This window comes from Pelmatolapia mariae, linkage group LG6 (assembly GCF_036321145.2).
Source record: "Pelmatolapia mariae isolate MD_Pm_ZW linkage group LG6, Pm_UMD_F_2, whole genome shotgun sequence".
NCBI classification, from domain to species: Eukaryota; Metazoa; Chordata; class Actinopteri; order Cichliformes; family Cichlidae; genus Pelmatolapia; species Pelmatolapia mariae.
The window spans coordinates 16,474,967-16,498,336 of record NC_086232.1 but is presented as its reverse complement, the minus strand read 5'-3'; the positions used below and the strand labels follow the sequence as shown (position 1 = coordinate 16,498,336).

At 40.6% G+C, this 23,370-nt stretch overlaps 3 protein-coding genes across 5 annotated transcripts in view; 1 reads left to right on the top strand and 2 right to left on the bottom strand.

Annotated features, from left to right (window-relative positions):
• Positions 1-168: 168 nt before the first annotated feature.
• LOC134628508 (cytochrome P450 4V2) lies at positions 169-6,205 on the bottom strand. Its single transcript, XM_063475198.1, has 11 exons — positions 5,923-6,205; positions 5,708-5,820; positions 5,031-5,116; positions 4,658-4,848; positions 4,048-4,117; positions 3,839-3,965; positions 3,574-3,747; positions 3,269-3,371; positions 1,787-1,921; positions 1,394-1,573; positions 169-1,292 (listed from the first exon to the last, which is right to left on the bottom strand). Exons 1-11 carry the CDS (start codon positions 6,113-6,115, stop codon positions 1,114-1,116), a joined length of 1,551 nt encoding a protein of 516 aa, XP_063331268.1. The 5' UTR covers positions 6,116-6,205; the 3' UTR covers positions 169-1,113.
• Positions 6,206-7,421: 1,216 nt separating this feature from the next.
• On the bottom strand, positions 7,422-13,951 carry tlr3 (toll-like receptor 3). 2 transcript variants are annotated; one of them, XM_063475993.1, is made up of 5 exons: positions 13,465-13,951; positions 12,152-12,619; positions 10,418-10,612; positions 8,407-10,259; positions 7,422-8,035 (listed from the first exon to the last, which is right to left on the bottom strand). In XM_063475993.1, the coding sequence occupies exons 2-5, from the start codon at positions 12,608-12,610 to the stop codon at positions 7,804-7,806; spliced, it is 2,739 nt and encodes a 912-aa protein (XP_063332063.1). In that variant the 5' UTR covers positions 12,611-12,619; positions 13,465-13,951; the 3' UTR covers positions 7,422-7,803. The 2 variants fall into 2 exon arrangements, with proteins under 2 accessions (XP_063332063.1, XP_063332064.1); XM_063475994.1 differs by having other exon boundaries at positions 13,488-13,951.
• A 3,061-nt stretch (positions 13,952-17,012) lies between these two features.
• Positions 17,013-23,370, top strand: part of sorbs2a (sorbin and SH3 domain containing 2a) — a 61,035-nt gene continuing 54,677 nt past the window's right edge. Inside the window, exon 1 of one of the 2 annotated variants that reach the window (XM_063475980.1) lies at positions 17,013-17,292. The gene's annotated coding sequence lies outside the window, so the exon portion shown is untranslated. Of the gene's footprint in view, positions 17,293-17,328; positions 17,592-23,370 lie in introns of those variants that run through there. The other variant, XM_063475981.1, reaches the window with a different exon arrangement.

Genomic DNA, 23,370 nt, shown 5'->3' with positions numbered 1-23,370 from the left:
TACAGCATCAGCTTGACTCGAGGCTACAGACTTGGTTGCACGAATGTGGCTTGTGAGCTGATGGATGATGTGGAAATTGACCGTTTCATATGTGCATCTCTCGTATGTCCAAATGACTCTTTGAAATGATCCCAGAAAAACACAGTTTAAGCAACACTTTTTATTGGAAAAAGAATAGTAGGTTTTCGGTAAGTAAAGAAAATGAAAGCTACACATAAAGACAGCAACTTTTTTTTTTTTTAAAGGGGGGTCAATCCACAGAAAACGCAATGGCTAAAGGTTGAAAATTACTATAGCACTGGAAACACTGCACAGTCAAAAGACAGATCTTGTTTGTATTGTAAGTGTAATTAATATCTTAAGGTGTGATTCAGGACTTCATTGCAAGCTGATACAACAAAATATATATACATATATGTGTGTGCATGTACATTTAAAAAGTTACGTTTTTAATCCTCCATACTATTTATCTATGTTACACAGCCACATACAAAATAACAGAAATGTTTCATACATGGGTATAAACTCTTGCAGAGTGCATAGTGGATGTGAATCATCCATCTGTCCATTCTCGTACACTTATCCAATTCAGGGTGCAGGGCGGCTGGAGCCTATCCCAGCTGGGAATCAAGATGAATGCTTTCATTTTTTTCGTAAAATGCGTGTAACCTAGAAAATAATGATCTGTGTCTGACTCCAGTTAAGTAGCTGTTTATCTCATTTTCCACGAGTTATTAATCAGTTGCGTGTTTTGAAATCGTCGGTTCATTTTTATTAATGTAAATTATAATTTGGTGTAAATCTATACTGTAAATCTTATAGAAACAGTAGTTTGGAAAACTCTTTCTTTATATTTTGCTTTCAAGGATTTTTTAAGCCTCCTCACACTGACCTGTGAATCATTCAGCTCAAAGACGGACCAGTGCTGTGTCTACACACAACACAGGAAACAGCATTTCAGGATTCCTTTGTCATCTGTATTTATGAATATTTATCATTAAGAAAATAGGAATTTCCTAAAATTACTAAAATATTTTTAAAAAATGTCACTTTGTTATGTGTCATTAGATAAAAACCATGCAGAGAAAATTCCTCAGGATGCTGCATCAGGTGTTAGTTTGATGACGTTTGAGGCGTCTTCTTTTCTAATTTGATCACGATGCCCTTCTCTGGTCGTAGGATGAGCTCTCCAACCGGGCGGAGGTCTTCGCGTTTCTGACAGGCTTCGACTGTGAAGTTCCTCAAAATAGCCGCCAGCACCACCTTTTCTTCCATGAGTGCGAAACGCTGGCCTAAAGAAAATGACAATAAAACAAATGAAGACGTGACGCACCTATTTGGAAACCTCACACAGCGAAGCGCGTGTGGAGGCTATAAATTTAAAAGTCCTTACCTATACAGTTGCGGAGTCCAGCTGAGAAGGGGACGTATGCATAGGCAGGCCTTCCCACCGAATTCTCCGGCAGAAAACGCTCAGGCCTGAACTCTTCGGGCTCGGGGAAGTACCGTGGATCACGGTGAAGAGAGTAGGTGATTATGATCGCGTTTGCACCTTTAGGAACCTTGAAACCATCTAAAAGTACGAAGAAAAAACTCAACTTCAGCTGAGATAAGTACTCATGACACCAAAAACAGGCAAAACCGATTACTCAGATGCATCTGTTACATGGCCACGACAACAGAGGAAGACTGGCTTCCCTTTTTGTGAAGAGGTATCAGCACCGTCGGGTGTTTGAGATCAATGAGCCATTTGTTTCAGGTGCCAACGATCTAATCTTTAACTCACTGATATAGCAGTCTTCACCGAGGCTACGAGCAAAGAAAGGCACAGAGGGAAACAGCCTCAGAGCCTCCTTGATCACACACTCCAGGTACTTGAGCTTCTTCAGGTCGTCAGTGCTGGTGGGCCGGGAAGATGTACCTTTGAACATTAAACAGCACCACAGCACAGATTAGAGATACACTGATACTTACCCTGCTTCAGTAGGTAAAAGTGCAACAGTACAGTATCTAAGACATCCTAAAAATCACCTGTAAATAGGACAGCACTCAAGATCTGTAACTCTCTATAGAGCAATAATTGTTATCAACCTTTTGACTATAAACCAACAATCATTAACATAACAAATTAATCATATAACCAGGTGTGGTAAGGTAATCTAATAGCTCAGACACAACAGGATAAAAATAGGATAGTAGCCTCTTTGCAAATATGGTGGGGTTACAAGGATTTTGGTAACTTTTTGCACTTTTAACAACCAATTGCACGTACTTGCAGTGGCCAGCTATCTCAGAACAACCACTTTTGATTCCAAGTCACTGCACAGGTCACATGGTGGGAGTCGACCTGTCTCCAAATAACTGTGATCTGAATCAGCCCTTATGGGCTGGTGAAGGTTTGCAGACATTTGTGGCCGAATTTATAAATGCAGACAGATCATGAGGACATTGCATCAATCTGTATCAGTCAGTGCAACTCATCTGCGATGCATCTCTTTGCAATCTGTGATTTGACTCAACTGGATACCAGTTGTTTGTGTTCTTGTTATAGTCCTATATAAAAAGCTGCATCTATGTCGGTAGTTAAATCTGAATTTTTTAATTCTTTTTTAGATCTATGCAGTTCTTTCTGTAATCTGAATATAAGTGGTTGATGTCAGTTTCTGTTTAATATTAATTTCTGTGTATGTACATTTGGGTGGTTCACTGCAGCAAATTGCTGTACTATCATAAACAGATTGAAAGTTATCGCTAACTTGCCCCCATTCAGTCACAATCACAGTGATAGCAGACTGGCTCCATGTTATTGCTGTTTTATCACCATTTTAATGCGCCACAGTCAATCTGAAGACAGCAACTGACCCTGGTCCCCGTCTTCAAAGCAACCATTTCAAAGACAAAAAGGTTATAAGTTCACTGCACACAGCTACAAAAGTCATGCCACTGTCTCCAATCACTGCTTCCCCAGGTGTGACTGTAGCATAGGGTTTACATTGGAAATATAAGTGATGACCATATGGCAAAATTATCCTTCTCTACTTGTGGACAAATTAGCCTGGTTGCCTATGGTTACAAGGCCATCGGTAAAGACAGTTATTATGCTGCACTTTTTGTCTGTGTATTCTGGCAGGTATGTTCACAGCTCTTATCCCTGAAAAAGCTCCCCGTGCCTTACAAAGAACAAATGAGTTTGAACAAAGATGAGTCAAAAAGCCCTCAGGCAGGAACAAAACAACACCATTAAAGTAGTAGAGCCTGTTATTATTACCGAACACCTCCTGTAGCTCTTGTTGAACTTTCTTGTGCACCTCAGGGTGCGAGCCCAGCAGGTGGAGAGCCCAATTCATAGCGGCGGCTGTAGTATCATGGCCCTGCAAATAAAGAGAGTTAATTAGAGACTTTTTTAAAGACCCTTTATTGAAACAGGATATGTGGATTATTCTCCCAGAAGAGGCTCACATCATTATCTCAGAAAGTAAATCCTTTATTGGCACAAAGTGCAGTTTTTTGGGTAATATAAATGTATTAATAAGCGCAGCCTTAAGTATTCCTTTTTATTGCTTAACCACCAACCCGAAACATAAAGGTGTCCACTTCCTCCTGGATGTCCTCGTGGCTCATCTTGCTGCCGTCTTCATAGGTGGTGCTCAGGAGCATGTCCAGAAATGCCCGTCGTTTCCTCTTGCCTTGGTCGTTTTCGCTGTCTGACTCGTTGCAGGACATGTTCTCAGCTCTTTCATGGATCACCTGAAAATAAATGGGAAGAGAAGAAGAGATGCTTCTTCATGATTTCTGCATGATCGCGCAACGTGGAAAAGCGACCGGCTCCATTACTCACTTTGTATGTAAAGGAGTGGAGGACCTTGAGTGTTTTGTCGTGGTCGCGGCCTTCACTAAAGTAAGTGTAAATGAAATCAGGCCATAACCAAGGTGACCGCTGTCTGCGACTGACAATGTCGCTCATTCTGAGAATAAAGAGAAAGACAGCAGATTAGATCTTTTTCTTCTACTATAATTTGCATTAGAATGATAAAAGCAGTAACTCACCTGTACACGCTCCTAACATACTCCGAATCAGAGTTACTCTGTGCATAAATTTTCTTTCCCATTGCAGTTTCTGTCAAGAAATTAAGGGTATATAAATATAAAACGCCCTTTTTCTAATTATTTATTTTGTATACCTGCATTTGTTAAGCACAAAAAGGGTCAAAAGTTTATCCAACTTAAAGGGTTGACAAATTAAAGGAAAAACCTTTACAGTTCAACCCCTACAGTAAAGGGATCTGGTGTCTCCGTTATGTCGTTGCAGATATTTCACTGGATTGGATTCGCCTTCCACCTTATAGAGAAAAATTAATCTAGAGTCGTTCTGGGACATCATCATCATCATTTGACGACTGGACTTGTCTCTTCCAGAATGACATAATGCATGAGGGCTCAAAAAATGCGACCGAGACCCACTCATCATTTCAACCCAATTAGACTGCATGAGTGGATGAATGGTCTCACTGCTAATCCCTACCATTACCAATTCTAATGAGAGAATATGTTTTGGAAGGAGAAACCATGCCATGCTGAATCTGCTCCATTCTGGATGCGTATCACCTTAACGCAGGGTTTTCCTTTAAGTTGTCCCAGATTTGCACATTCTGCTTACCGCAGATAATGTCGAGAGCACAGAGGGTGATGAGACTGAAGCAGTTGAATGGACCCTTCCCTGCATGGTTTTCCAACTTCTCCACCAGAATCTCGGCCTGCTCGTTCATCACTTCCAAGAAGTCCTCCAGGATGGAGAAGTGAAAGGTGGGCGTCAGCATCTTCCTCCGCTGACGCCACTTGGTCCCAGTGCTGATCAAAGATAAGAAGGCGTTATGCACTTTATATTATTTGATTTGCAATAATAATACTGTAGATGGGAGCTTCTTTTTGTTTTGTGCATAGTCTTAGCTCAAGTTTTGATATATGAACTATCTAAATCTTTTGCTCTTTCCTGATGGACAGATGGGATGTTTGCTATGCCACAGTTATACCTAGTAAGCAGACCAGTTCCCAGCCAAGGATGCAGAAACTTGTATGCAAAAGCTTTCTCCATGTGAATGCTGTTAGTCAGAACCGGCTTAAAGAAAAAGTAGACAGAAACATGTCATGAGTAATATTTGAGGCAAAAAGTTGTTTACTTAAAGAAATCTTTACTGCACAATCAAGCATGTTATGTTCCAACAGTCCCTGTCGTCACAGGGTGAAAGAAATGATTCACTCAGACTGACCCTGCAAGCATCCACCTTCATCCATTATCTTATCTAGATGTATGATGAAAACAAGTTACGCATACAGTTTAGGTGGGACAGATTGTAACCTCTTTAAGGAACATGAGGAACTTGTGCTAAGAGGAGTAACTGACTTCAGCTTAATGTTTGAGTGGTGGGTGGCAGGAATTCTGTATCCTGCACTGTATAAAAGTGCAAAGACATCCTAAGATGTCATCACAGACTGCTTAGCTGATCTCAAAGACTTCAACGGGATCTCATCCAATCCATCTGTAACGACAGTGCAGCTTCCACTTCAGTGACATGTGTGGTTTGTTTACCTGCTTCGCATCACTGAACGGGGATGGAAATTATCCATGGGCTTACTCATCACAGGCATATTTACAGTATAAGACGTGCTGCATCCACTCTGTATTTTGGACAGGAGTCAGTCCGCTTACCTCAACTGTCTCAGCATGATACAGAACCACAAAGGGGACCGGCCCGACCCAGAGTTTAAACAGCGGCTTATCTCGGAACTCCCAGGTAAAATCCTGAATTTGACGAAAGAAGTCTTAAAGAGAAAAATAAAGATGTTGGGTACAAAGATCATGAGAAACTCAATGTGCTTCATCACTTTGAGTACTTTAAATGATCACGTTGCTTGCTTCCTTACCGCCCGCATTGTTTTTGAACTGCAGAGCATTCCCAATGAAGGGGTAAGTGGTTCCCAGCTCAGGGATCGGCTTCATCTCAAACCATTTGTGCAGGTAATCGCTCAGCAGCTTGTAGGTTAAGTAGGTCAGAAAAGCAACAAAGATGCTAACTCCGAGTACAGTTGTGCTGTAACTGCCAATTAAAACTGCCATTTTTCGTGCCGTGTGTCTGCTCAGCCTGTGTGTGCTGAAATGTCGGTGCCAGGCTGTCCTTAAAAGCTCTGTGACATGTTTTTGCCCTGCCTTTTACTCCTCCTCTCCTCTGTCCTGTAGTGGGTAAAGGGGACCCCTGGTCTTACATTGCCATCTATTGCCCAGGAGGAGAGGAGGATGTGTGGGGGACTTCATAGAAAGTTTATTAAATTGACATTTATAGCATGGGATAAATGCAACAGGTAAATGTACATTTTAAAATATGGAAAAACGTGCTCTCTGCTGGCACGAATTACACAACCCGTGTTAATTATTTACTGCGTGATCAAGAACTTTGTCCGATTTATTATCTCCGTGTATTTATCCACATTAACAGTTCGTGTCCTACCTGCCTGGTTAATAAGTGACAGTCTTATCTGTGATTGCCTTATGGGTTTTTTTTTTCTTATGTCATCATAGCTCTTCAGCTTTGCACGCTAATTACCTTTAGCAATGGAAGGAGTGAGCCTATAACATCTCATTCCTGTTTTAGCCAGGATTTCTGCTGCCCAGGCCACACAGCTACTGTAAGCACCCACACTCCTTTACTTGAGAGCCCTGCTTTAAAATATGTGGTCTGACATTCTCCTTAATGTTAATGCTAATAGATGAACAATGTATTCTTCCCATCAGCATTAATAAGCACTCATATCTTCCCAGATGCTGGCTTTTGAACTGTGAGCTGATAACAAGGAAGGAAGGTCTCTGTTTTGACAACGTGGTGCCCGAAGTTTCCAAAAAGGATTTGAAAATCCGGACTACAGATTTTATGACAGGAGAGTTTTTAACTTTTCCTCAGTCCATTTAAACTGGAGATTTTGCTAATTTAGTAGTGGCCTTGACTCACGCAGTCTTTTAATAATATCGTGTGTCTAAGTGATGAATTCTTAGATAAACCCTCCCAAGAAAGACTGAACCTCTGTGGGAATGTGATTTGTTTTCAGGTAAAGACAGTGCACCTTAAAAATACTGCCTGAGTCGCTGGAAATATACTGTAAATTAAAACAGCGTCGTGGCTTGCTTTTGACTCCTTAGTACAAAATGTAATACTGAGCTTTAGCCACTAGATGTCAGATGTCAACTTCTTCTTTTTTGTTTGTTTTTTCCATATTACCCTCTTCAATGGCATACAATATAAAATAGGACTAGACTGGAAACAACAATAAAAGAGGATGTGACGAATGAGCAAGCAATAAATGTGTGAATCCCACGATTTTAATATTATTAATAAAACGTTTAATATTTTTATTTAAAATATTTATGCGGTTTTATTGCATTTATTATGCAAAAATACAACTCTTGCAGTATAGTGCAATGTTTATACAAAAGGCAACACAATCAGAAATTGGAATTAACATACAAACACTAGTTAATGTTAACTCTTTTACCCTTTAAAGCCTACTCGGAATAACCCCTGAGGCTCTTTTCCAAACGGAATGATTTCTGTCATATTTTAAGCTGCTTGTAGAATAAAATCACTGAGTGTGCATTAAAATTAAGTGAAGGTGGTCTCTGGCTGTATACATCATTACTGATATACACTGAGTTGTGAAACTCATCATTAAGAATAGACTTGAGGTCTTCAAATCCTGTCTTTATTGTGGAAAGAATCAAGAATGAAATCTGTCATGATTATCAAGGATAAACAGTCAGTCCTTCAGTTGATTAGTCAAGCCGAGCGCAATGAGAAGCTTCTGATGAAATGCTGGTATCCTTTCCTTATGGACAGGCCAGTCCAGAATGCAACGTGGACGTAACATGCCTCTGCGGAGGAAGAGTGAGTGAAACAACTTGTGGTCGTGCACATCCTGAAGAAAGACCAGGATGACTGAGTCCCTGCTTTCTTCGATGACTTGTTGAAGTGCATGATAGACTTTAAATCTGGTGACAAGACAGAGAACACATTGTGCTATTAAACAATATTATCCGACTAAGATAATTTTGCAACTTTTGCAATAAATAAATGACTGTTTGATCTCAAAATTATAGAGTTAGTGTGTGAACATGTAAAAAAACAAGCAATTCAGAGACCTTAAATTTACAGGTGAATAGGGACAAGTTCTACATATTGCTTGACATGAACTACTATTGTTTTAAAAACACTATATGAAAAGAGTAAGTGTACTGATTTTAAATCAAAGGAAGGACAATTTGATAAAACTGCCTTGCACATCACCATTTTTTCTTGTACTTAGCTTTCACCTGATACATAAAGTTACAATAAAGCATAATCTAGTGTATGTTTGATTTACCGTCTACACCAGGGATCTTTGAGGAGACTTTCGGTGACGACAAACATGATTTTTCTGGACTTTTTCATATTTGTCACAATGGATTCCACCTGTAACATGCCAGCGACTGAATCTCGATCGTCTAAACAAAACTGGCACTTTTCATTCTCTAAAGGGACCAACCTCCTCTCCACCCAATTGGAGTCTTCCTCCGCATGTATGACATAAGCGTTGTACTCATATTCTCTGCCTTCGTCAACTTTGGCATCACTGAATCCTAATGTGCGATTGATCATTATGTTCCAGTAAAAGTGGATCCTCCAGCCATGAAACCGCACAGTGAGTGCGGTTACAATTAGCAAGATGACGGCTGTGCTGCTCACTATGTAAAGAGTCTGAAATGGGGTCATGTCTTTGCAAGAAAGGGGGTCGAAATCCATGATGGAGTGGTTAAAGTAAGCTCGTGGAGTGTTGCACACATACTCGTCCCTGACATTTGGCACACTTGTCGTATTTGTGGTATTCAACCACGTCACGAACCACAGGATGCTCTCGCATGTGCAGTCGAACGGATTTCTGCCCATGATAAGCTGGGTGAGGTTGCTCATGGGAGTACGAAACACTTCAGGTCTCACGCTTGTGATCAAGTTCTTCTCAAAACGTAATACCTGCAGCGACTTCAGGTCATCGAAAACAGAGTCCTTGAGATTATTTATGAGATTGTTGCTAAGGCTTAGTTCCCTGAGGTGAGTCAAACCTTTCAAAGCCTTCAGTGGGATCTCATCAAGTCCATTATAATCCATCTGTAAGGATTCCAACCTCTGCGCATCTTTGAGAAACAACACCGGCCCACCAAGGTTTGCACTCTTCCACAGTCGGGCCAAGTTGTTGTGCTGGAGTTTCAACACCTTTAGGTTTACAAGCCCCTCTAGCAGATTGTCTTTGATGTTAGCAACATTGTTGTTGCTGAGATCCAAGACAGAGAGGTTGGTCAGGGGTTTGAATGGAGAGTGATCTAGGTTTAGGGCTAAAACTTTAAGACTTCTCCCCAAAGTCAGGACTCTAAGGTTGGGCACATTAACAAAGGAACTGGAGCTTAGGTCAATTGACTGGAAGTTATTGCTCATGTGCATCTCCTGAACCTGATCTAGGCCTTCGAATTCTCTGCCTGTCAAAGTTTGCTTGATATGGTTGTAATCTAGAAGAAGAACGGTGAGGTTTCGCAAAACAGAGAAGCTTCCGGGATTGATCTGCGCTATATTTGTATTTATGAGATTTAGCCATCTGACTGGTGAATCTGCAAGAGATGCTAAGGTCTTGTTGGTGATGTTTCGGAGTGACGGACAGCTAATCCAGCTTATGTCAAGTTTTTTAAGACTTTTTAAGCCTGCAAAGGTGTGCTCTCCGATTTCCCGGATTGCAGTCCTCTGTAACATCAAACTCTCTAGCATGCCTAATGGCTGGAAAGCAAAATCATCGATAACTGGGGAAGAGGTACGACCTTTCACCAGTGCTTCGGTAAGTGCCAGCTTTTTCAATCTATTGAGCCCCTGAAATGTCCCGTTGGTTAGGTGCTTGATGTTATTATGCGACAAATTTAGAGTCTGAAGTTTAGATAGCCACTGAAATGAGCCATCTTCAATTTTACCCATGCCATTACTGGACAGATCCAAGAAGGTTAGATTTGTCTTCTGCAGTCCTGTAAAGGTTTTGTTTGTGACCATGACCAGACTCATTTTCCGAAGAGAGAGAGCATCGATGGCTGTCCCAGACAACTCTGAGCACAGTTTGGAAACCATCAGAGTTCCCAAGTTGCCCCCATCCATGATTAAAGTGCGCAGGCCTGAAATGGGCTGAAAGCAGCCGGGCTCCAACTGCAAACAAACAATCACAGAGATTTTTTTAGTGAGACGGAAAAAGGAAACAAAACAGACAACCGAAAGGAATGTGCTACAGTAACTCTACTTTCTACTGCCAGTTCCGATTTTGATGGAATTTCATTTCCCATTTCTGGATTAAACAAGTTTCTTACTGTTTTTAAAAACACAGATGACAGGTTGAGGACTTGCAGAGAGGATGAATGGTCAAGAAATGAAAAGTCATCTTTCTTCAGAGTGGTGAAGTCATTGAATGCCAGGCTGAAGTTCACCAGGCTGGGCAGCTGAGGCTGGGAGCCGAGCTTGGGTGACTGCAGTTTGTTTTTGGAAACATCTAGAAAGGTTAGGTTCTGTGGATTATTAAAGAAGAGGGAGACAAGAAGAAGGGTTATTTAATGCTGTGCACAAGAGGCAAACAATTGATCCACACCATATGTCAGACATAATTTCATAAGCAGCACTTCTCTCAGGTCACAGGATAGTTTGCTCCATCTCTCTACAAAGACAGCTCACATATGCACCATCCATCCATTTCATATTAAATTCCTCGGCTCTTTGTTTTTTGTTATTATTGTTTTATTTTATTTTATTTTATTTTTGGTGGTAGGTGGAATTTACGTTACTCGTGTATTACTTTTGCAGGACAGTCCATAGTTATTAGGTTTTAACTGTTCTTACTTGCATTTATTTCCATTAAGTACAAATTAAAGAATGGCAGAGGAACTCCAAAGGGTTCTTCTGACATTGTGCAAATTTTTGCACAGAAGTGTGGGTTAGCATTAATGCATGAGAATATCTGCAGCACTCTCATAGGCTGATCAGGTTTCCCACTCTCTAGGGACTGACTGCACTGTACGGGGGGATAACCCCCCCAACACCACCATAGTTCCAATCATAAAGAAAGCGTCCCACATTTTTCACTGGCTCTAGTTTCCCAAAGTTAACACTACAAGGCGGATGCTTTTTTTGTCAAAAAGTCTGGCTTTTTTATCTAGTGGCTGTGAAGAAACCAGGACACATCAAGTGCAGGTTACCATGTCCACGTCTTTTGTTGCAGATGCATGCAAAACTGAGAGAACTACAAGTCACCACAAAGATATAAGTGGTGCAGATTTTGTAATTTAATGGAAACAACCATTAAAAAAAGGAAATACGGCTACAATGAAGACTGGCTGAAGCAAGCGGAAAAAGACTGTCAGACTTTGTTGGGGTGGGGGTGAGTCACGCATATGAAATATGTGGCTTGGAAGAAATATGCTGAGCAACAGATGCATCCCAGCTGAAAAGATGATTGGAAGACAGAATCCGTGATGAAACAAAAGCTAACAACTGCTGTAACAGTTAGTTTAGAAAAAGTTGATGAATATACGTGTATATAAGAAGGCCATCAAATAAGACTGGAAAAAAAAATGCAGGAACTTTCACTTCCTGCTAATCATAGGAAGTTCGGAAAATCGAACTGAAATTAATACACTTGACCTTTCCGTGCTATACGCCAAACCTGTTCCGTTTACATTTGTGGGACTTGATTTTTGAAGCTATATGTGGCAAAATTTCAATATCTCTCTCAGAGGAAGTAGGAAGCTCCACATTTCCTCACACACACATACTCTTTACCCCAAATTTAATTTGTTTGGATACCAACACATCTGTAGATATAAAACAAATGGCAGCAAGCTTTGGGCAGCAGGCTGTATAACCTAAATCCATAACCTAACCTAACCTAAATCCCCAAAACACTGATCACTGATGATTTGTATGATAAAAAGAAAACTAACTGAAACAGGGCTGTCATATTAATAATGAGGAGCAAACGTACAGTTTTTGGCCTTGAAATATAATCGAGTCAAACAATAATTAGCCATCTAAGTGATTCGACACATCCGTACCTGCAGTGACGAGAAGGGTTCTCCCTGCAGCTTTAGTCTATTACTAGCCAAGTTCAACGATGTCAGTCTGGTGCAGTGGCTCATATCTCCAGTCTTCAGCAAATGCACCTGATTGTGTTCCAGGTTCAACGTCTGCAGCAGAGGCAGTGTTTGGCACAAACCCGCGTCCACCTTGGTGATGCTGTTGTAACCGGCGTCGAGGTGTAGGAGGCCCGGGTACGGGCTTAGTGACAGCGGGGTAATCCCTCTCAGTATGTTGTGGGACACATCCAGGCTGGTGATGTTCCTGGGAAGGTCTGAAGGGATCGCACTGAGGCGGAGGCGACTGCAGTCAGCTCGGCCGTCTTCCACATAGCAGGAGGTCTTCTTCTCAGAGGCATCGCAATGGTACGGTCCCGTCAAAACACAACACGTGACGAGGATCCATGACAGGAGATGGGCACGATGGGCGCACATCATTTCAAAGACCTTGAAAGAAGAGAGAAGGGTGGATTTGCATTCAAATTTGTTGCTGGGACAGTAAGACTAAAGAAAAGGCTGAGAAGCCCTCTGTGGAGCTGGGTGGAACTGAGACATGTTTTTCTTACTTATTCTTTTTTTTTTTACTTTCCACTATATTAATAACAATTATAACTCTACACAATTTGTTTATACAAAAATATAATATTTAGTATACTGGGAAAATTACAAAAACAATGTACCAATAATTTCGATTCTGACACTACACTGTAGAACTAGTAAACACTGTTGTGCAAAAGTCTTGGACCATCCCTCATTTTGCGTGCAGTACAGACTGGATAAACCTGAATGGATAAATAAACAATAAAAGATCATGAGTCATGGATTGGCCTCCACTGAGCCCAGACCTCAATATTACTGAAACAGTGTGGGATCATCTCAACAGAGAACAGAACAAAAGGCAGCCAACATCCAAAGAAGAGCTCTGAATGTCCTCCAAGAAGCCTGGAGAACTTTTCCTGAAGACTGCCTAAAGATATTAGAAGAAAGCTGCCTAAGAGATCTCAGGCTATGTTTAAAGTAAAGGTGATCATACCAAATATTCACTGTCAAGCTCGTTGTTTTTACCTTTTCCACTGTATTTCCGTTCATGTTTCAATAAGTCGCGGCAACTTTTTCTTATTTCCTATCAAAAAATAAAGAGATGAGCGGTGGATCCAGCCCTTTGCGCAGTTCTGTAACTTTAAAAGCTTTCGAAAATATCCGGCCTCGTAATTACAGGGTGACTACAGCGCTGCCACGCTGACGTTACAAGCACACTAATATTTTGAATGCAGTCCATAAAGATTTCTTACCAGATGTGGACATTGCACAATACCTTCGACAGTCAGAGCCCAGATAGAAGATTCCCCCTTGCAGCTGCACAGCTTCTATCGCTGAATGCACACAGCCACAGCGGCGCTTATGGGGAAACGAAACTCTGGTTTCGCTTCTTCTTCGGTGGTGGGTATCCACTGGAGAGCTAACCATTTCACGCAGGCGGATAGCCACAGTATTGAGATATTAAGTTTGCATAAAATTTATATGCATCATATCCTACACTCCAGAGACACTTCGGGTGATTTAACGTCTCTAGTTTCCGAACATATTTTTTTGGACTTGCGTGTAGACCGTAGACAGGATTCAGGAAGGCGTGGTGTAAACAGGTTGAGTCAGATTACACCCAGCCGGTCGTCTGTTATGTTCGTGCCTTCTGAAACATTTGTCGGTGGTTTCATAAATTAAACCGGGAACTGTTTCTTTATACATGTTTAACATCTGCGGTGAGTTAAACAGCGACTGAGATGCGCCTGTGCAAATACACTGCGGTGTAGGAAAAGTGTCGTAAATATGTGCAGGTACTTTCAAACAACAGACAGCTGTAGTTATTTCTCTCTTTTTTTCTTTTAGGCATCCTTTAAATTAATAGTTAATTATGTTTGTTATGTTATAAGATATTAAAACAAAAATTTTGTTACTTTACATTATATTTATTTAGTTAGTTAGTTTGTTAGTTTTTTTAGGATATGAAACTAGTCAGATGTCATTTAGGTAGCCCAAAGTTCATATGTGGTACTCTAAAACGCACACTTATTATAGTGACAGGACCAGAATAAATACGAGGTTTTTACTATCCAAAAAAAACCCTGCTGTTTCTCTTTTAAGAGGAATAGCATCTTATAGCTAAGCACTTGTTATAGCAAGTGAACCACACACCTGTGGGATATGGTTTCCCTTACCCTGATAAGGTTTCGATTTGGGGTCACAAACACAAGGCCCGGGTGCCAGAGTTGGCTCTGCTAAGAGTCCAATCCAACCCACTGCATAACTTTGGAAAATCTGTAGGACTTAATTTTGAACTTTTAACTGTGTTTTAAAGCTTTTCCTACATGGCCTCCCTCATGGTCATTCATACATGTAATATTCTTTATTTTGGTATCAGCCAGGCTCTGCTCTCTCATCTTCAGCTAGTTCAGAATGCAGCTGCCCGACTCTTGACAGGCACTCGTAAACATGAATATATCTGTCCAGTCTTGGCTCGTTTACACTGGCTTCCAGTACGTTGTAGAATTGATTTTAAGATGTTATTACTTGTTTTTAAGTCTCTAAATTAGCTATGATTGGTTAGCCCCGTCATACCTCTCAGACCTTTTAAGTAAAAATACTCCAAATAGAACTCTCAGGTCAGCTAATAAGTTGCATGTAGTTGTCCCTAGAAACAAGCTAGGGCCTTTGCGATTGCTGTGCCCAAACTTTGGAACAGTCTGCCTCTTCATATTAGGATCTCTCCAACACTCGACATTTTTAAAACCCATCTGAAAATGCATTTTTACTCTTTAGCTTTTAATTGTGACTGAGTTTTTGAGTGATTCTTTGTGTGTGTTTGTTCTGCTTTTTACTTTTTTACTATGTACAGCACTTTGGTCAACCTGTGTTGTTTAGAGGCATAAACACAGTCATTTAAGACTGTGTTTTTGTTAAGTTATATTTAAGAGTACACCCTGAACAAATGTACAGAAAGCACATGTTACAGTTTCTCTCTCTCTGCTTTAATTTTATTACATTTATTCACAGAGTATCAAGTTCTCCCTGATTGTTCCGAGGCCTGCAGGAACACTGCAGCGTACAAACTGACATCTCATTACATGACCTGATATGTCCTTATTCAGAACGACAGAGAAGTGAAATCTTGTTATTGTAAATCTGAACTTGGTGTTAGTAACCACTGGAGGGCAGTAAAACACTGCTATTAAACCATGAGCTTAAGTAATGCTGTGCTGTTTGTTGGTGGGCGCTGTGAGTCCTCTTTCAGGGTACAGCACTTATTTATAGTGACAGGTCTTTCAACAGAATGACACAACAAATGTCAGTGAGCCCGTATTATACAGTTTGTATGCATCTTTGTGTTGGAGATTGCATTACACATACTGGATAATATGTTAAAAATCTATGGCTTTGTTTCTGTTTTGCAGGGTGCTTTAATTGAATATATTATCTGACCCCACATAAACTTTTCTTCTTATTATTCTATTAGAAAATAGAATAATAAGAAGGTCTTTTGGTATGACCCAGAACACCACAGTTCAGAACGCAATCTACACTATGGACATAAATGAAACATCAATGTTATTTCACTCCTGACTCTTGCAACCTATGACACTGATTATATTTATTTTAGTTCAAATTCATCCAAGTAATCTCAGACAGTTTGCCATAATTATTTAATGCAGGGAGTTAAAGATGTATGACTTCCACCAGAGATGTACAGTGCAGGTAATTTCATTTTAAAGTATAAGTCACTATCATTGCAGCTGTAGGCTGCAGCTAAGTGCATTACCGAGGCAGTCCAAATACCTATAAATCTGAAGGTAATCACCCTGGCAGGCCTTTAAAAGGTCAGCAGTGATAGAAAAGCAGAAATTACTTACAGCTGGTGTAAGTTACATTTAAAAAAAATAAATTAAAAGCAATAATGTTAGACTGACAATTATTGTGTAAACTGAATTTCACTTGAGATAAAAACCTTTATTTTTTTTATGGAAGCATAAAGATACAAGTGCCAGTTGAGCCAAAGCATTTTCATTATCTTAACATCAATTATCATACTGCAGGGGTTGCATGTCCCATCTTTTGCCATATAACACTGTCGTAGTTCAAACCTGCACTGAAGTGCTACTGAAATCGTTTCCACTGAACTTTAAAAATAATTTTTCCTGTATTTTCAGCCATCATTTAGTTTTTTTAACTGTGGTCTGAAAAAAAAGAGGAAAAAAATTGACCAATCTTAAGAATTTTCACTGTGAGCATGTTAACATTTAGCCTCAGAGAGCTGCAGCTGTGCACTTTCTGGATTTATAGTATCATAGAACTGCATACATAAGTAATATCTTTTAAATGTGGAGATAGCAACGTGCGATTAACATCTTAAATCTCTTAAACTCCACAGACCGCGTCAGGGTTTTTCCTGTCTTTTTCGTTTTCCATCTCTCCTGCACACTGCTAATCGATTAATTATGCAGAGATGGATGAAGGAAGGTCACTGACCCTGCAGCAACATTTTAACACAGCATGTTTACTCTGTCTAGTAACTGGATTAGTGCTATGGATGAGGACAGCTGTGTTGCATGAAAAGGAGGAAACATTACATTGCTTCAGTTTGGAAAAAGAAAAGCCTTCTTCTCTCTGTAGTCAGACCCGAAGATATGTAAACACACCATTCTGTCACCTCCCTTTTCTCCTTCATCCCCCCCTCAGATTATTGTGCTGCAGAGCAGGTACTTCCTGGAACAGACCTGAGGCCACTGATTGGTTTACCCCACCGCTTAAGCTGAGGCAGCTTACAGGGCTTTGTGCCAACTCCTGGATTGCTGAAGACCTGTAAAAACTGAAGACAGCTAGCATGGTCAGCACTGTGGTGGTGCTGGTGGAGGTCAAGCTAGTAATGCAATAAATAAAAGCAGGAAGAATAGATTGAAAGTATTCAGCAGGGGGGGGGGCAGGAATAGGAGCAATCAAATGCAGTGAGATCAAAGGCGCTTCGAGTGGAAAGGGCTGTGATGAGAACAGGAGCCTCTGCCATAACACCAACTAGCTCATGAGATGCACTGTGAACAGCTCGCGAAGAGAAGAAAAGTAACCATCAGGTAACCATCTGATTCTGACCAAGAGGAACAACTTGGCACTGGAATGAGGGATTAAGAATAAGGAGAAACACCCCAACTTACCTGTGGACTGAGTGCCAGGCATTACTGTACTTATTTCACTTACTGTTGCCAGATTGCGGCCAGTGCGTGTTGTGCGTACGCGTGTGATTGAATGCACTCATGCAAAAGGGATAATTGGTGGGAGGCAACAGCTCCATCAGTGGGAGTATGTGTGCGGCTTGGGTTAATCTCCTCTCCCTCATTTATAGATTGAGTGTTGGAATGCCCTAACACAAAAGGTGAGTTTGCCCTCTTGGCTCTTCGCTGTAGCGGTTGTTAACCTGTGCTATGTAATTACATCAACAGCTTTAATTCGCAAATAAATCTTCATCATCAGCGTGTCCAAACCCTCACTACACACTGACTGAGTGACACCTGTGCTTTGGACATGCATCCATTTATTTGCTCCCAGAATATGATTGTGCGTGTAGTTATAGGGAGTTGTAGTCTTATAGCAGCATACTGCCATTGTTTGGTGGACATGTGTGGACTTAAAAAAGACAAGCAGTGTTACTTTAAGTCTTTGTTAGCCTGACATTTTTAGCAGCGATGGGATAAATTCTCACAATAGGTGAAGTGGAAAACTGGAATGAAGAGATTTTTTGCAGAGAGGAATGGGGAAGAAGGGAACGGCTAATGCACATGCAAGGAGATGTGCAGGCGGTAGAAGCAATGTTGTAGCATGTTCCCTCTGCAGAAAAAAAAAGACACTGCAGCATATCTCCCCCTCCCCAGTTTGCTGACCAATGATGTTTGGAGGTCAGACTCCCAGCTCTGCTGTCAGCCCCATGACATACAGCTTGTACAGGAACACACCTTAAAGGAAGCGCAGGGGAGGGGGGGGCAAATAATCACAAGCAAAATATATGCACATATTTATGCCATCTGCTGAGAAGCTAGTGAGCAGAAATGTGCAAATATATGCATTCAGCATACTGTTACCCAAAAAATAAAGCTGCTCAGCACGGATGACTGCATGATGTGTCACCCTGCACAGAAACGGCTGTTTTGTCTTCAGTGCAGGAAAACGAGCAGCCGATGTCAGACGACAGAGATGTGGCCAGATAATTTTTGCACGCACATGGAAACTCTGATTTTTAACAGTTTTTTCCTTATTTTGACTAAAGAGAGTGCTGTGGAGGAATAAACAAAATAATTACTGCATGTGAGTGTTTCTCATCAGTGGCTAGTGCTCACTAAGTGCTGACTCGGGTCTGTTCTCACTAGAAGTGGTCCCCAGGGGTGACAGGACATCAATACTGAATTGGAATCAGCAGCATGGATCTACTACCATACTCTTAACTCTTTGCAGTGTGCAGTGCAGCTCAGTGATATTCAGTGTGTAAGAGGCACAGTTTGAATAAAATGCCAGACATATGCATGCATGGAAGGACCTGAAATCATCTTCTTGTTTTTAGAAATCTTTTCCTTTTGCTAATTTTCTTTCTTTCACATTTGAATTAATCTCTACTGATTTTCGTTCTTATCCTCAGTTACAGTGTTAGAAAATGTTCTGTTATTTTATGCGTGGCCTAAAATTTGCAATACACCTTCCATCTGGCTCATTTAAGGTGGAACTTCTGTCTGAGTCAAAGTGAGTCATCTCTCTCAGTGGCCCATAGAAAACTGCAGATGTGGGCCACATTTAGACCAAACAGCAGTTACTGCTGTCTGGGCAGTGAGTCAGCATCAGAGGTTTGTTTGTCCACGTACTGAACACCTTGTAGGTCGAAACAGTAGTTAAACACATTTTGTAGAACTTGTCTTAGGGCTGTAGTTGAGAAGGTAAACTGGCAGTCATGTGATAATTTCACATCTTTATCACTCTGTGTTACAATAAAATAAAAATTAGAGCAGCTTTAAGGAATTAAAAATTGGCTGTGGCGTTCCTTCTAAGCAGACTCACAGATAGTGTGCAGCTTTTTCAGGCTGACCTGAGAAAGCATTTGACGCGATCTACAGCAAACATTTTTATTTTTGCCTACAGCACAAACAGTGCCCGAGCTGACCCACGACCCAAGTTTTCCAAGGTTGTGAGCCTTTCTGTGAAGAGCTGAGACCTGAGCTTTCGCTGTGTGATAAATGCTGTCGGACATGTGGCCTTTTCAAAGAGAGATTACACCTTTCTAGCGCCAGCCTTAAAGTAAAGAAGGCAGCCACAGCTTTGTTCCAACACCTTAAGCTTTGGCAGTCTTAACAACCCAGCCTGCCTGTTATGGTTAGCAGATGGGACTAAATGCCTTGATTTAAAGAGCCAAGCAGACTGAGTGAGTGCTGAGATTCAGTGGTTTGCTTTTATGTTAAAAATAGGGCATTATATTTAGAATACATTTTTTTCAGTCTTTTTAATTCTAATGTAAGAGCATAGTAAAGTCCAGCCACCTGCAGATCCTCCTTTAGTATTTTTCATGTAATTAATGTGTAATTACAATATAACCAATGTCCAACAGGGAAGATTGTCCTAAAACAGAAAAACAATGGAAAAAAACGATTTAGGCTCAACGCAGTAATTACTACATGTATTATTTTCAGCTGATAAATTAAATAAAATACTTTCATTCACTGCTGTGTGAAGTTCATCCCCTTTGGGCTAAACACACAAATATTTTTCTGGGTCATGTGGTCAAAACTGATTTAGCGATTTAGGTCTCTTTTGATGTAGCAGAGCAGCAATGTTACCAAAGAAGGAAGAGGGAGTTTCAGGGGTCACATTCCTCACACCGGAAAAAAAAAATGGACAGACTGCTTTACTCCTAATGCAACAGAACCAGAACGAAGGACACTGAAAATTGAGAGCAAAAGTATTTTGATGAACGAGATAGTCAATATTTGCTGACAGTTCTGTCTGCAGTTCTCCCTTTTTAGGCAAACTAAAAGTAAGCACTGTTTTTTCATACTCAAAACGCTTTGCCCTTTTGCTACTGTTCGGATCCCCTTGTTGGTCCCTGAATGAACTTAGACATTTTGTTTGGTCGCCTAGTTTTCGAATCCCACTGCAAACTGTGCATTGTCGTGATTGTGACTGCACACTTGTCTACCAGCACCATCATGTGTTTGACCTGTATTAATCTCCTCCTGTTGGCTTCTAATAAATATCCCTGCTCCCCCCAGGTTTGACAGGATTAATCGAGCCATTACTTAATTACAGGCTTGAGAAGAAGCTGAAAATCTATGAGGAGGATTTAGAGCTCTTCCCATAAATCAAGGACAGATTTTTTTTCATAACTGCTTTCCACTAACAGGATCATTAGCAAGGAAATGAAGGAAAGAGCTGGTGTTGCTGCTGATTCTGCTATCCCCAGGTAGCATTTCCAATGCTGGTCAGGAGCATTACAATAATTACTCACTGTTAGAATGTGAAAATGGTTTAATAAATTTATGATTAAAATGTTCAATCAGGATTAGTGCGGCAGACAAATGTGTGACAGACAAATGTGCGGCAGACAAATGTGCAGCGACAGCGTGATGCTATCGTGTCAATATGGACCAAACTCTGCTATTTTACATGGTAAAATAAAAGAGGTTGCTAAAAGAGTTTGCAAACACTTGAAATGTTTACGCCGTCAGTAGTTAGTAGTAGAGATGTTGTGTTAACTTATCAAATATTGAATATTTCTTAAATTGAACTGTAATAAGACCCCATCCTTGGCCTCTGATTACAATGTAAGCTAATCATTTACAAAATCAACCAAAGACTCTCCAAACACTCAGGCTCTGATCTGAGAAGGGGTGTCTATCCTCACTAAACACTTAGATGTGCGAGGAATGGCTAACTATGAGCCAGCTGGCATCCCCTCTTGACTAGCACCTCTAACTATCAGTCACTTTTCATACTTTCTACTTCTCCATACTCTCTCAATGCACTTGCTAATAGTCCATTATCTTCTTTTTTTGTCAGGGTCCCCCACCCAGCTCCACATCTATCAAGTTTGCTTTTGTATTTGTTGGTTCTCATTTCTGCGTCGGCTCTGCCAACTGGCATATTCACAAAGCTCGCATCAGCAACCGGCCACATTTCGCAGCACCACTTATCAATCCACTCAGCAGTCACACAGGAGAGGCCTGGCTTACCCACAGTGAAGAGTAGAGAGGTGTATTAGAAATGTGTTCCAGAGAGTCTGTCAGCAATTACGCTTAGAAGATGCACGTGGGAAACATGAAGAGGTAGCTATGTTGCGTAAGCAGCACAAGATCTGCCGTCCTTTCATGCCCTGATAAGGAAAAGGAGAGAGGTGGATGCGGTTCCAAAGGTTTCAAATGTATCAAGGTTAGATCAGATTTAATGGTGTTGCAGTCTTCATAACACTGACAAGACAACAATTACACATGCATGTGATTACACAGTACTAAGTGTAATAATCCATCTGACACTGATGGAATGCCATTCATTTTTGCAGGCCTATCATATATGAAGGCACTAGACAAAACACACATAATGATTCACTTTACTGCTACCCTTTCAGGAGGGGTAGATGTTAGACACTGGAACACCAGTGTCATTTCAGTTCATCCTCTGGACACCATGGAAAGGTCTTCCAAACTTAATGGCTCATCTGTTCAATATTTAGTCAGATATTTCAGTCTGGACCACAGTGGGAACTACTAAATAACAGACTAACACTGATTCACTCAATAGAACTGTGTTAAAGAGCCTATTCATGTATTATCATGGCTAAAAAAAGAGATAGGCCTATGAGGACTTAATGATTTCCATAATGATGGGTTAAAGGGTGAGGATAATTTGGTTATTCAAATTGGATGAAAGTTGAACATTAATTTGCCTTAAACGTTTATTACAACATGAGAAACTTACCAGCATTCAGAGTGAAAGAGACATAACATCTTTAATATCTTGATGACATTGCCTAACATGTCCAATATTTGGCTATTTCCTTCTATAAAGCATACTATTTTCCATTTTAAAAGGTTATCTCTGTATGTCAGCTTTAAGTTTGACACCCTATGTAGTTTGACACAAATTAGAAGAGGAAATGATATAGACAGAAGTTAGTAGTTATCTTAAACGCATCCATGTGCCCTGTTGCGGTAATTACAGTGTTCATTATATAGCTACACCCTCTGTTGGCCTCTGATTGCTCAATAGTTGCTAAATCATAGTTTAAGGAAACACAGCTAGTACCTAACTTTGTCTTTCTAAATTGTGGTGCTGGGAAGGTAGCGTATCCAAAAAATGGCAAGTGAAAAAATAGTCCAGGATGTCAAAGGGAGGTGTTGTAGAGTTTGATGTCCATAATGAACGATTTCCTGTGGCATTCTGTTTTGCATTGTGGTGGAAGGAGTCTTTTTAGGCAAATGCTGCTGTGACTGTTCAACATGCCACGGAAAGGGTGTAAAGCATCCAAAACTGTGCTTAACTTCGACAGCATCCTCCTTTCTGACACCGACATCAGAGAGTCAAGCTCTACAGCCACGATCCTACTGGGCCAGCAGCATTTTGTTGATGCCCTCTACCCTCAGTCTGCTGCGCGTGGACACCACAGACTCAAAACATGCTGAGCATCATCCAACAAATATTTAAAGACCTCAGCTTCTTCAGAAATAGAGATTGCTTTGGCTTCTGTGTTTTTAGTGAAGTCCAGTATTGTTTTATTGTATTCATTTATTTTAATGAAAACAGTTCCCTGTAAGATGAGTTTATGAGAGTGGAACCTGGGGACAGTACCATCAAAACAATTAGCGAAATTAGCCTAAAAAGCTCAATAGTACTGCAGAGTCAGGCCTAATAATCTGTAGCTTTGGCAATTTACACAATACACATAGTCATTTTATCCTTTGTTGTTATAGGACATATTGATTAGTGGACTTTTTGAAGACTTCACAAGCACTGCAAGCAGACCAAAGACACTGCCGGGAGCATTTCCAAACAGCTACACATAGATTATTAAAGCCACTGAGTCAGCAAATTCATTTGTGAGCTCTATTACAATACTGAAAACACGTGCATGGGAAATCTTGCAGAAAATTAATTTAGTCCTGCATCTTCTTCCTCTGCATCCA